Source organism: Colias philodice, chromosome 10 (genome assembly GCF_061535455.1).
Source record: "Colias philodice isolate Cphi_HAF_F1 chromosome 10, ilColPhil1 Martin Lab GWU primary, whole genome shotgun sequence".
Classification (NCBI taxonomy): Eukaryota; Metazoa; Arthropoda; class Insecta; order Lepidoptera; family Pieridae; genus Colias; species Colias philodice.
In genome coordinates, this window is record NC_143095.1 from 5,610,488 (window position 1) to 5,625,243 (window position 14,756).

The 14,756-nt window shown below is 32.1% G+C and overlaps 1 protein-coding gene across 1 annotated transcript; it reads left to right on the top strand.

The window, feature by feature from the left end:
• Nucleotides 1-1,453: 1,453 nt before the first annotated feature.
• Nucleotides 1,454-7,023, top strand: LOC149485199 (chymotrypsinogen B-like). Its single transcript, XM_089699921.1, has 7 exons — nucleotides 1,454-1,799; nucleotides 3,068-3,247; nucleotides 3,821-4,052; nucleotides 5,096-5,208; nucleotides 5,427-5,588; nucleotides 5,924-6,086; nucleotides 6,525-7,023. Exons 1-7 carry the CDS (start codon nucleotides 1,578-1,580, stop codon nucleotides 6,752-6,754), a joined length of 1,302 nt encoding a protein of 433 aa, XP_089556047.1. The 5' UTR covers nucleotides 1,454-1,577; the 3' UTR covers nucleotides 6,755-7,023.
• The last annotated feature ends 7,733 nt before the right edge of the window (nucleotides 7,024-14,756 follow it).

Genomic DNA, 14,756 nt, shown 5'->3' on the forward strand with positions numbered 1-14,756 from the left:
AACTATAAAAAAAAAAACAACTTAAAATGTATATGATAATACTGTCAGATAATGCCAATAATAATGAAAAAAATCCAATAGATGAAACTGGAATAGATGAATGAAATATATAGTTGTACCACGCAAATTTATCATATTATATCTATCTATATAAAATAAATTGACTAGTTAATTACTTACCGACTGTACGAAACATAAACAAGAGATAAGCTTGACAAATATAAATTAATAATTCTCCCTCGATACATACGAATGTCCCATTTCACCTCTATTTATATAATATCCCTTTGTAAACGTAATTTCGAACATACTTGTAACCCTAAAAGTATTCCGTTAATTCAAACTCCAAGTTGGAAAGGTTGGTATGCTTTTTCAAACGAATTTAAAATAAATATCGCATACCTTTGGTCTTGTATGGAATATGTTAACTACATGTATGCTGAAATTAATAATTTTGTTTTAGGATTTTGTAATTTGTGAACTTTTTCATATTATAAGCTCGCTTTAACTGCCTTTTTGCTTATATTGGTTGTGGCATTAGGGATATTGGGATAAGTTAGACCTGTATCGTTAAACTTATACTATAATATACAAATTTTCTACTATTTTGCTTGACATTTATTGGATCAAAAATAAGTAATATTATAATATATTGATTACAGCTATCTTATTTACATAACACAAGGAAAAATAAAGTATGAAAAACCAATGACCAAATATGTATAATTATTTTATTAATTACAGTGTGTTGTCATAATACACAACAATGCTATCAAAAAGTTCTAAGAATTGGAGGTCATGGTCATGATAAACAGTATGTTTTTATTGTAACTTTTGAACGGCACTTCGTCTAATCGATATTGTTGTTGTAAAAAATGAATCTTATTGTGGTAATTAAATGAGAACAATCAGAGTTCCAATTTATAAAGCAGTATTAATTAAATTAATATAATATTTTGACTAGTAAATAATTCGTTACCTGAATAATTAATCTTTATTATAAAAGACAGCAATTTACAATACATAAACATATCCATATATGTTAAGGGTAATGATATAATATTGCGTCTAAATTTACAGAACACCGCCATCCATATTTTTTATAATTTTTTTAACTAATCTAACAGTACAAAGAAACGTAGCGATTGTGGCTTCATTTTAATATTACTAATCCCGTACATAATATTCTCACCATCTATTTGTACAAGTGGGTATCATGCATAATATTTACTACAGCTCTATGTATGACCATGTCAGTGGGTCATATTACACATGTTATGCCATTCATTGTAATATTTATTGTTATCAATAGTGAAGTAATACTAACCTAATTAACAGGTTGAATGTACGAACTTTTTGCACATTGTTACCCTAATGATTCACTGAAAAACTTTCACTTAAAAAGGAGTGCGCTTTGAGTGACCACGGCAATTTCACAAAGCGAGTGGCTGAGAGTACTAGTTGTTTTTTTTATTTTTGAACATACTGTATACAACGTTTGAGATAAAGTTCAGTATAGTTATCGCACAGAGATTTAGTGCTACAAATTACAAGTATAAATCAAATTTCAGTCCAGCATGGAAGTGTTTTTAGTAATTTCGTTATTTATTTTATCTGTAAATGGTGTGGCAATCCGTGGACCTGAATACACTAGATATGACCCGTGCAGTTTAGGGTTAATATACTTTGAAAAATCAACAAATACTTCGTGGCAAGGTGTTATAAATTTTAGTCTATACCCTAATATAAGTAATGCTGCCATTGAAATTAGTTTTGATAATCCTACGACTATTTATGGGGTAAGTTTATGGTAATTATCTAATAACTAGTTTTCCGTTGTAGATATGTATTTTCGTTATGCAATGGATTCTTAAAAATTAACCTTCCCTTATTCCACATCTATAAGACTTTAAGTTTTGTTTTAAATTAATTCAAATCTTTTAAGCGGTTCTTAATATTAGAAGTTGTAAGAAAACAGTAGCACAATTAAACAAGGCACAAAAAAGAAAACTTAGGCTATACATTTTTCTTTATTAACATTACGAGTAAAACAAAAGTTCCAATTGAATATTTCACATGTAAACACATATCAACATCTAAAGCAACAAGTGAGAGTAACTCATTCCGATATCAATGACGCCTTATCGGGTCGAACATAAGTAATTCTTCAGAAGTGGGAGCCTCTAATATGGGCCGAGTAATCTTAGTTCGATGATACTTGTCATATTGGTTATATCCCTGTAGATTGTATTGGAAATTATTTGTATGGATACTCTACTGTTATTTATAAATGAAAAAAAAAATGATACAATATGCATGTCATTACTTTCTTTGATTCTCTGTTTGCATTCATCATTCTTTATTGCATTTAGAATGCTTACTTAATATGTATCATATAAACCACTTTTTTAAACGATCCTTTATTAGAGAGATTTGGTTTAAAATCTAGAGGTTATTTATACCTACTTAGATTATAGTTATATTCTACACCCTATTCTTCTATTACTATATGTACCTATAGATTTGGGTGCAGTATATTATGAACCCCTCTGTCTACCTTTTGGGGAGTAGGGTAGTTTTTCAAGTTTGATAGTTTATTATAAAAGTTGAAAACCTTTTTTGTTTTCAATATAAAAACAAAACTCTAACTCTAAATTTATAATCCTCAATAAATTAATCAGTATCTATCTCTGCAAAGAACGAAAGAAATTACTACTTAGAATCCATACTAATATTATAAATGCGAAAGTAACTCTGTCTGTCTGTCTGTTACTCAATCACGCCTAAACTACTGAACCAATTTTCATGAAATTTGGTATGGAGATATTGTGATACCCGAGAAAGGACATAGGCTACTTTTTATCGCGGGAAAATGACGCAATCCCGGAAATCCCACGGGAACGGGAACTATGCGGGTTTTTCTCTAACTGCGCGGGCGAAGCCGCGGGCGGAACCTAGTTACTAATAAGTTTAATTATATTGATTAATGAAGTTTCTTTAGGGTTTATATTTTATGTTTTTAAATTATAATTATAGATAGCTATAATAGATGTATTTATATTTTCAGGCATCACACAATACTATAATCACAGCTACGGACGATTGGAAAGTGTTTGTATTGAAACCAAGTGGTGAATTACCGCCGCGTTATGTTTTTTATCTTGCAGAAAACAATAATGGAAACAATGTGCCCATTGTCACACAAGTTAAACTCAACGATTTAGTACTGTGTAATGATATAATGAAGGTAATTTTTAATTAATTTGTTTTACTACTGTAACATAATATGTAAGCACTTTGTAACTTTTAATCATTACCTGTACTTCTTCTTCTTTCACATAATATATACTTGTAAAAAATTGTACCTTCTTGGAGTAGAGGCTTCTTCTAGCACATTTTTCAATATATGAAATACGATTGAAATTAAAAGTAAATGCTTTTCCATAAGAAACATAATATTCTTCTCTACTATCATGTTACTTTAAATATTTTTAGAATGAAATTTAAAGTACAAATGATAAGTAAATACATCAGCCATTGAAGTTATCGGAATTCATAATAGAATTGATAGATTCTTGGTATTTGAATAAGAGATAATGTTTTCATATGCTTAATCTTGGAGTGTAGTGACGTAACTGTATTAAACGTTCTGAAAATATTGGAAATACGTACTAGTTACTAGAGGATATTCCAATCATGGGCCAGAGATGGTAGACGATAAAGAAATAAGGGGATTGAGAAAAATCAAACTCATCAAGCTTTACAATGCAAATCATAATACTGATGATTCACAAGCTTGTTTCCTTCCATTTTCTTGTAGAAAGACCAAACAATACAATCCCTGAACATGACCAAGCCAGATGACACAGTACAACGCCAGGTATGCGGGAGACGAGCGTTGCAAAACGCCGAACTAAATTCTGTGAAAACAGACGTTAAGGCGGGGGACTGGCCGTGGCATGTTGCTGTACTAATCACGGGTCCCTATGATGTGAATCAAGCCATGTATCAATGTGGGGGCAACATTATCTCTAAGACTGCAGTTTTGACAGGTAGGTTGGAATAATGTTGGCTAGGAATTTTCAATTTTTTTCTCACACTAGAGTCAGAATAGACTTTATTATAATTAATGTGTCTCATGTTTTAGTTACAAAGCTCATAACTATTGTAATTTTTGGAAGGTATTACTTTACATTATTTCCATACCTACTGGGAAATGGATACTGTACCAGAGTTTTCTCTTTGTAAAAAATACATATTTTATAGTCGTGAAATAAATCCATGCATATTTCTGTAAATTAAACCGAACTACTGTTAGTACTGTTTGTCGATCGAACCATAAATTAAAGAATAAGGTTTCAGTGACATTGTTATAGATTATTAATTTATTAACCTTATACATAGTTATATTCGTTCTAAATTCTACATTAACAGAACAGGCTATTTAGGCGAACAGAATATTATAATTCCGAATGAAATTTTGAACTAGGTCCAGTCCATTTTGGTAATAGACTAACCTCAAGGGAATTAAATAATTGGCGAATCGTGGTTGTACTAAATATTATTATATAGTTCTGCGTACTCTATTCGAGTCCACGAGTAGGTTATGTCAATCGAGTTTTAAGTTTAATCGTTTTCTATTAGGTATATTAAATGTCTTGTAAATAACATTGAATTGTATTTTTTCTAGGATATATCTCGATTTGTTTGGAAATGAGTTTAAGGAAAAAACAGATGATTTAGTATAGTTTCGCCATATTCTCATTTTAAAGTCATATTACGATGCATTTACATCAAACGAATATAGAGCTAGAGCAAGGGCAAGAAGATTCTTTCGTGATCTTTTAGCGTAAACGAAAACTCGTATTCAGTATTAGAATATTGCATAGAATCTTTTCGAAAGTAAGAACAACGAAAGAATGCTCTACGCCTTTTTACACTAAAATAATTTTACATATTGAGGTTAGAAGAGCATTCGCTCCTTTGATGATGTAAATGCACCGTTAGGCAAAATCCGATTGAAATAATTTTTAAGCTCAGTTACAAATCTAGTTTAATTGGCACACATTTTCAATAAAATATTCTTCTTTTCCAGCTGGGCATTGTATATTTTTAAAAGGAGTTAGAGTTCATGTATCACAATTTGTAGTTGAAGCTGGAATTGATAACTTACTAGATGCATATCAAGTTGGTAGACAATCATTACGTGTAAGTATTTAAGAATAAATGATTTAAAGATTTGGTCACAATAAATAATTAGACAGCGTACTTTTACCATATGATTATATAATTTTAAATAGATAACAAATAAGATTTATATTTCACGTCCACATCTATATTCATTGTAGCCTTAATTATTGATCGAAATTAGACAAAATTTCGTATTATTTCACTGTCACGGTTCATTATAATAATTATAATTGCAGGCTGTAGACATTATAATTCATCCAGCTTTTCATTTGGACGAGGCAACTGGTGATTTAGCTATCATTCGAGTTAATCGGTTCAGATATACGGAATATGTACAACCAATATGTATTTGGGGTCCCTCATATAATAAAGAAACTCTTTATGGAGAAACGGCATTGGTAAGTTATGCCTAGAAATAAATACAATATTATTAGCTATAAAAATTTTCAAAATAAACATTGTACAACGATGTAAGAGCGAAATTATTGAAATTCTATCGCTAGAGGAACGTATTTAAAAATTGGTGGTGGTAATTAACTCGCACTGATTTCAGTGACAATTCTTTTAAAATTAAGATTTAAGAAAAAAGGGAATATACATAAAATAAAGGAAAAATTATGATAAAAATTAATATTTTATCTTTTTTATATCTTTAACCTCCCACTATCCCATTTTAATTTAAATAGTTCTAAGAAAGTTGCATCAATTTTTTGGATAAAATGTTATATTCCAGGTAGCTGGCTTTGGAACAACGGAAGAAAATAAGCTGTCGAACAAATTGAGGTCAACGTACACTGTAGTGCAGAATGATACCACTTGCATTGCGTATTCACCTCAATTGTACATGAGTTTGCTGAACGAATTCACTTTTTGCGCCGGTCTAAGTCCTGACTCAGGTATGTTCAATTGTTTTAATATTGAATGATTTCGTTTCAATGTAATGAAGTGTATACGATTGGTGATTATTAGTAGATAGACGTCGTTCACGCATTCCATGGAGGAGTAACCATAATTATGAGCATTTGTACTAGACCCAAGTTTATTTAGTTGTGTTTAAGTATTCCTATAATATTTTTCCGGAAATAATAATTAACAAGCTTGTGAGAAAATCTGGAGATGCACCCAAGAAGAACATATTAATATTTTTATAATCTAAAACAAGGAATAGTAAAATTAGTGTTGCATGTCGACCAAATTCCCCAGGAATTTCGTGATTTCATCACTATTCAATGGAGTGAAGATACGAAATACATATCTTTTCGTTTGCTTGTTAGAAATGCCAACAATTATATTAAGAGACCCGTAAAAATCTTTACACATATATTGCTTTACAGGTACGAGCCCTCTTCAAGGTGACAGTGGAGGCGGGTTAGTAGTAGCTGTAATGCAACCGGATCACAAAGTTAGCTGGTTTCTCCGTGGTTTACTATCAAAATGTGGGGTTCCGCAGGGTAAAACAATGTGTGATCCTACCTTCTATGTAGTTTATACAGATGTTGCACCACACTATGGATGGGTCTACCATCATAGTGGGTTGAGCTATTTGAGCAATATTGTCGATTAGTTAGTTTAGTTATATTTGATATCCCCGTAGAAGAGAAGACTGTATCCTTGTAATATTGTTATAGAGGCCATCCTCTAATAAAAGTGGGCCTAGGATGATGATGAAAATTGTAAATATTAATTAAGTGAAAGTCACATTTATAGAAATAAGAGAACTAATTGTGTTAAGCTTCTAATAGATGTCAATAAAACTTATTAAACACGCATTGAATTTGATTTATCCTCTTGCCGTTTTGATGAAAATTTGTTTTATATCTTCTAAGTTCAAACTACGAGTAGATGTCTGGTATGTGGGACAATACAGCCAACAACTTTACAATTCAAATTGTCTGCCTCAACAGTTTGTTGAAAGTCCATGTTCTGTTAATCTATCGAATTAGTTCCTCCATATTATGTTTCCTCCATAGTATATAAATAGGGATAACATTACAATTACTATTACCTTAAATTAGATGAATTAAGTAGTAAACTCTAAAAAATCAAAGATCAATTCATATGTAGAATGGCAGAAAATTAATTTTCGATAAGTGACGTTTCATAAAAGAGATTTTATAATAAAATACCCATATTTTGTGACCAAGAAGATGCGCTTCGAAGATTCAATTACATGCTGTCGCTGAGCAGGCATTAAGAATCGCTATGAAATATATTCGCATTTTCTGATTCTCGCTTTACCAATTCTCTCCGTAGTTACCCAACAATTTATTTGAGAAAATGCATACTTTATAACTCATCTTGAAATTGTTCTGGTTAAACAGTATAAAATAGTGCCGCGTTTTAGTATTGTAATTTGTACTGTTTCATTTATTTTACTATTATATTTTTTCCAAAAAATTTAATATTCTTTTGGTTATTTAAAAAATGATGATTTATTTCGTATATTTCAAATTTTGTATTTTTATACTGTGTCTTTAGAAAAATATAGAAGGTAATATTCGTTGATATTTCGTTTATTTAATTCGTTGATCTTGATAACGCAGCATTCTTTAAAAATACTTAATTTTAGCCAATTTCCTTAGATAATATTGAATTAACTTAGCTATTGTTTCCAGACGAGCAACTGATAAAAATCCGATAAAATAAAAGCTGAAGGAAGGTAATAGGATTTTCAAACAATGGCTACTGTACTGAAGACACTTTATAGGAAAAATTTAATAATATAGGCAAATCTTTTGTGGCTGGAGACATAATTTATCGCATAAAAGTGTATAAAATAGTGAAATGACATGTTTAAAAGGTAAAGAATATAAATGAGTACCTTCTTAAATTCTTTGATCACAATATATTTATTTGATAAGATGTTTTTTTCAGAGACAATACAGAAATAACGTATCTTCATGATCGTTAACAATAGCTTAAAATAATGATTTTGTACTATTTTTCTAATAGTGCGAGAAGTAAAGCTCTTAAAATTAATGTCAAATGAACGAACCTGCTTGGATTCTGTGCTCAGTAAAGCCAAAGTTACGTGCGTTGAATTACATTTTCCGGTGAAGAAACCTTACATATTGTTATTTAGTAGCTTTCATTTGGAATTTCAATACGATTTAAGTAAATAAAACATTAGCAGATTTTATACTGCTCGATTTATTTTATACGTATTTTAATGCCTACATGATACGTTTTTACGTTTACATTTTAAACTTTAAAAGATGAACCTGATTGAAAGCTATAGTTGAGATATTTCGGAAAGTAATTGAAAATAATTTATACAGAGAAAATGTAAGTATAAGAGCAATTATCAAAGATAAAGCTAAGTGCAGACGACGTCGCGAGTAACAGCCAGTTACTACTAACAAAAAAGTTATAACAATAATTAGTTTCATAATTTAAAAAATGAAGGTATCCCTATACTTTAGGGAAGTTGAACAAGTTCTTCTCGTTTTAATTAAAAGTTTCGTTTAATGAGACTCGTCTTTCCCCTTCGACATAATTTTTTTTTCATTAAATTCATTATAATCATTTTTATAAAATGATGTATAATGATGCTGGCCTAACAGACAGCGTTATTCAAATCTTTACCCGTAATCGAACCTTACACCTCATTATTTTTAAGCGCTCACACATTTAATAAATTTCAGAGATTTCTTTATTATACTAATATAATTATTATTAGATATTATCTCTAAATTTGTTATGTATCTATAAACAATTTTCTACTTATCACTGCCTACACGATCCAAACTATCTATGTATCGGAGCACAATTCTAAATATCTATCGATTATTATTAGAAGCCACCAATTGCTACTAATGTTCCGCTTATAAAGATGATAGTTATAAATCCTCGACTAATACATGAACCATAAACCGAGAGGTAAACTAGCGGAGCTTTGCGACCGACCATTGGTGCATGGCCATGCATTTAATGAGTCTGTAACGGACACCCGATCATGCAGTTTGAATTTCGGTGGATTCATAGTTAAACGTTTGATTGCAGAGTAATGAAGATAATTGAATAGAAATGCATGAACGGTTTCAGTTACTTCGATTTTAAGGGGTATTGGATGGTTCAGTGCGTTTTAAAGTAGCATTTATATGTGCAGGATGAAACGTTTTTATTAATTGTAGTTTGAAAAATTAATTATTATAGTGAAATTACAACCTCCAAATGAACTTTTGCTGTTTGAATCTCAAATAGCACCATATAATGCGTAATATTTTACAACCTAACTTTAGGTACATTACTACCACATTACTACGTACAAGCTCTCTTGCCACTGTTTGCCTAGCGAGCTTTTTGCGTTTTCGCGCGGAACTGTTCTATTGCACCCATAAATAATAATTTTATTTCAACATAAAAGTTTTAAATTAGTTAATCCAATTAATAAATAATCTTAAATAACAGTTTTGTCATGAGAACGTTGATTAGACGTACTTTTCCTTAAAATTTGTTACATCTGTTCTGTACAATCATTGTAGACAGAAACTATTATTAACAAGATAAACTTAAAGATGTTAGTGAGAATATAAGCACTATAAATATATGTCGGCGCAACGACGATAAACGACTACCCTCAAACTACTAAATAATTATAACTAGCTAAAGTTTACTTTGATCTTTTTAAATAAGTGGTTGATTCATTAATCAACCACTAATGAAATAATTAAATTAACGAAATAATTAATGTTTGTTAAAACTGATGAAAATTCATTGTAAAAATTCGAGTGGCAACACTCAAACTAATTCTTGTGAGTCATTGTTTGCTTTAAATACGAGCGACCGACGGCACAGAGCACATTCACTCGCCGGCCGTTGGAGCGTTCGGAGCTCTCTCTATAATTTCCACGTAGATTAAAAAGGCAGTAAAAATACCCACGGGCGTTCTACTTCGAGTATGAGCGCCTGCTCTGATGATGGTGACGTCAGAATTGCTGACGTTACTCTTTTAAAAATAGCCTTTGGGCCCTTCTTCCGACATCAGAAGTGGGATAGAATTCAAGCTCACTCTTTTAAAAATGTTAAACGTTAACGTAGTTTTGTAACGGCATACTGGCGTTTGTGTTTTTTCGTGCGTTGTGTAAAGTAAAAGTTTGTTACGTGGATTATTGTAACGGGAGTGTAGTTCATCGAAGGAATTGTGTGTGTTATCTGGGCTGCGCCTCCCTTTGTGATAAGCATAAATCTACGAGAACCTCCGAGAAATCTACGAGAACCTTCGAGAATCTGCCTATATCACAAATGAGTAGGTGTTGATCACATGATACGCGAACGGACTGTCTCTGTCATGTGGAGTGTTCAGTATTCTGAAAGGTCAGTGTGGCCGAGGCAGTGTGTTTTTGAAATCCCGAGATGAACTACCGTAGTGTTATAATACGAGAAAAGGCGTACGAGGACGTACGATTGTCAGTATGGCCGTGTTAGACTTAAAATCTACGAGAACCTCCGAGAAATCTACGAGAACCTTCGAGACTCTCCGAGAACCGACACAAAATACGCCGAGAATCGTTCTCTTCTTCTTTGTCGATTCACTCTTGGCAGAGTGGTCGTGGTCACGTTGAGACATCCACATTGGTAGTGGAGGCGGACACAGCTTTCCGCACGATCTCCCGCCATGTCTTCCTGTTACTAGACTGTCTGGTGCAGTCTGATACACAAATTCCTATAGCAGATTTCACTTGGTCAGTCCAGCGCATTAGTGACCTGCTTTTACAACGAGACATTTACAACGAGGCTGGTGCAGAGCGCGCACCGCCTGTCAGTATGGCCGTGTCGGCGCAACGACGATAAACGACTACCCTCAAACTACTAAATAATTATAACTAGCTAAAGTTTACTTTGATCTTTTTAAATAAGTGGTTGATTCATTAATCAACCACTAATGAAATAATTAAATTAACGAAATAATTAATGTTTGTTAAAACTGATGAAAATTCATTGTAAAAATTCGAGTGGCAACACTCAAACTAATTCTTGTGAGTCATTGTTTGCTTTAAATACGAGCGACCGACGGCACAGAGCACATTCACTCGCCGGCCGTTGGAGCGTTCGGAGCTCTCTCTATAATTTCCACGTAGATTAAAAAGGCAGTAAAAATACCCACGGGCGTTCTACTTCGAGTATGAGCGCCTGCTCTGATGATGGTGACGTCAGAATTGCTGACGTTACTCTTTTAAAAATAGCCTTTGGGCCCTTCTTCCGACATATATATATAACAAAATAATAACTTTATCTATTTGCGTAGATGTATTTTACTAGACGTGATCACATTGACGGGACTGAAAATTGTTTCACTTTATCCTAATAAATCTACACCATGCAATAAGAATCTTTAACAACACGAGATAAAGTCTATTTTGGCTGTTTATAGTCTCTTTTGTAACTCTTATTTCGTGCTAGACAAGCGATTGATTCGAGAATAATGACTATGAGTTAAAGGAATGGTGTAATTTTGTGAGAAGGGCGTTGGAGAGTATTCCAGTGTTTTTTCCTGTAGGAAGATACAATGCTTCGTAGATAATAGAGTACGTACTGCTATATAAAGTGTGATATTCTTTTTCTATTTGATAGTTGTAATATAAAACATAAGCTAAACAACAATATAATGTGTGCTGAATATTATTTAAAAAAAACCACAATTTTACTCTACATGAACTGAAGAAGATACAGTTTGGTAAACATGATTTGGAAAGTACACTAATATTATAAAATATTAGAGTAGTGTATCTACCTATGACTTAAATTTATTCGCAGAACGTACGCCCTTCACAACAATGACTAGCAGATATTGCAATCATATGATATTATAAGAAATAAAAATCACATAGAGTCTGCAAAATTTCATTTTTTTATATTTATCGTAACGCTTGACGTGTTCATAAAAAAATTATAATTCTTTAGCTGGTACACAGTAATTATGTTTTAAATTGTCGTACGTTTAATTCACACTCGTGTTATGAAAATGAATAAATATTTTTTCACGTATAAACGGTTAAAGTGCACGTGATTTACTTGCTCACAACACGAGAACGAAAATATTAAAACATGGATTCCTATTAGCTGAGCCATAACTTTTGTTCATGCAAATATAAAATAGCTCTCCTTTTCGCTGAATTACGTTATTTTGAGATTTTTTTAGGTTCTAGCCAACGTATTAATTTTTAATAATGAATGAACCACTAGAAAATTTGCAAATTTAAATGCATACAAAATCATGACTCGTTATTCTATACAACATACATGTTATGGTTTAAGTATGTAATTTGCATGCAGACAGAAAATTATAGCGTTATATGAGAAAAAAAATGTGATTTCGATATGTTTTAATGGAAATTACAAGTATAATAATATAGTAACTAGATACACAAAATACTAAGTATTTCATTATGATTCAAATTCGTCGAAAAACTTAGCTTCATTTTTATCTGTTTTTTACATGAAATATAATATTCAAAGTTTAACATAAATATAAAAAGTAATACGCTTATAAGAACCGTTAAATTCACGCTGAATACGTATAATGGTCCATAATTTGAAAATATAACAAAATTTCTCAGCGATAACGAGAGTGGAGTAATTTTTCATATCAGTATCAAAGCGTTTATTCTTTTCTTTGATGTGCCGTAATTCTTTCGATGGAGGATATTCTAGGCACGTTCCCTCATAATCATGTTCCAGTGTTCCAATGTTTGATAAAGCAGCGTGTCTTGTGCGAAAAATGACTTTGCCATTTGAGAAAATATAGAATATGGAACTAACGTCCAATCTCGGGTTTCTTTCTTTTGATTTATGTTTAGGCGACGGGTTCTTTACATTTCAATAATTGCATCATTTTCTTGTTTGCATTTAACAGGGTTGTTCGAATAAATGTAACTTTATAAATTCTTAGGTATGTCTAAAAGTTTACGACGTTTGTTATGTCATAATATTGGATCGATTATTATTATTTCAAAGAATTTATTACCTCGCTTTTGCCTCCAGTGTTCAACATTACCATAAAACTGATAATATTTTATGATTACGGTCTTGGTAAAATGTAGAGTTGATTTTAGTGGATTGCTCTCCAAATATAGCTCTATGAAAATCAAGTTTATATTTGTTTATTACAATTCTTACTCCCAATTTGACGTCTACTTTTAAACATCAAATTGCGGTGCCAGCGGCTTGGAAAAAATAATTAGTTTTAAATAAAGAAACATTAAAGTCATCAAAGGCACACTTCCAGTAGATTAATCAGGAAGTTCCCAGTCGTTTAACAAAGTAAATTGCTACAAACGGCTAACAGTGAGTGTAATTACGCTGATCGTTATTGAGAGAACGTATCTGCCGGCTAACCGCACGCACCCTAAACGAGTTCAACTCAGAGGCTGCTAATGATTTGGTAACTAGATACGCTATACTGTGGCGCTATTTAATTCTAATCAACGACTGTTAATTGCGCATCGAATAAAAATATAGATTACTTTTCAGCTTGCCGTCACGCGAAATCTTCAGCTTTTATAAGGCGTAAACATAAAAGATCATTAGCGGATTCTCCGCTGTAATCTCTGCAAGGCGAAGGAAAATAGACCTTTGCTGTTGGAGATAGAGACTAAAATGCATTAAATTCTTAAGAAAGAGGTGCAAAGTTCAAGAGTGTACTAGAAATAACACGATCAGGGGGAAACCAAAACCTTCATAAAGGGAAAGTGTCGCCAGTACATGAAGACACAATCGGTGCCAATAAAGTTGCGTCGACACCCTTAGCAATAAGCAAAGGCGAAATAGCGCGTAACGCTGGGGGAAAACAGTATTAATACTTATGGTTAATTGTGACGGGATTCTGCGCCTCTAAAATGTTGCTGCAAGTTATTGTTCTTAACATCTGGATCGTAAATGTACAATAATATGGATCTATTTAACTGCTTTTTTAAATAATGTTTAGTTGGTTATATGAATAAAATAATATGAAGATTCACCTAGAAATATTTAGTTAATAAAAATAATTATACAAAAAATTGCGTACCTAGGTTTTGTGTCTTCCAAAAACAGCGAAATGAAGCAATCGATGTTTAAATCAATTTTAGTTCATACATACCTAATTCATTAATTTTATTTCGTGGTAGTGAGTGAAGCATCATAATTACTTACTATTTTTTTTCTATTTTAATTATAAGACTAGCAAAAACCCGACCTCAATTATAATACAAATCACAACGAACGTTAATTTTACCACCCATTCCTCGCACTTTAAAAATATGAAGTAATTGTAAAGCATCGCGCAAGATCCATTTTAGCGCCGCGAGAGGGTGATGGTCCTGTCTTCCCTCAAACGTGCTCGGACTCACAAGCGAAGTGCACGTGGTTCATTAAAGCTGGCATGAGTGAGCACATAGCACCAACTTTTATTGCCAATCGCACCTACGGGGAATTTTACGGAAATTAATTTTATAGCGCAGGAATTCACTTCATCCCTAAATTATTGTGTTATACGTGTTTACAATACACATTATGTTGGTAAACAAAATCGGTGGTGGAAAATATATTGTCGGTAAATAGGCATTATAATATTTTTTGTTGATGGT

Excerpts from the sequence above, each read along its gene's own strand:
- LOC149485199 (XM_089699921.1), top strand. The coding sequence starts at position 1,578 with ATGGAAGTGTTTTTAGTAATTTCGTTATTTATTTTATCTGTAAATGGT. Across the intron at positions 3,248-3,820 it reads TGTGTAATGATATAATGAAG|AAAGACCAAACAATACAATC; the intron begins GTAATTTTTAAT and ends ATTTTCTTGTAG. Across the intron at positions 6,087-6,524 it reads CGGTCTAAGTCCTGACTCAG|GTACGAGCCCTCTTCAAGGT; the intron begins GTATGTTCAATT and ends ATTGCTTTACAG.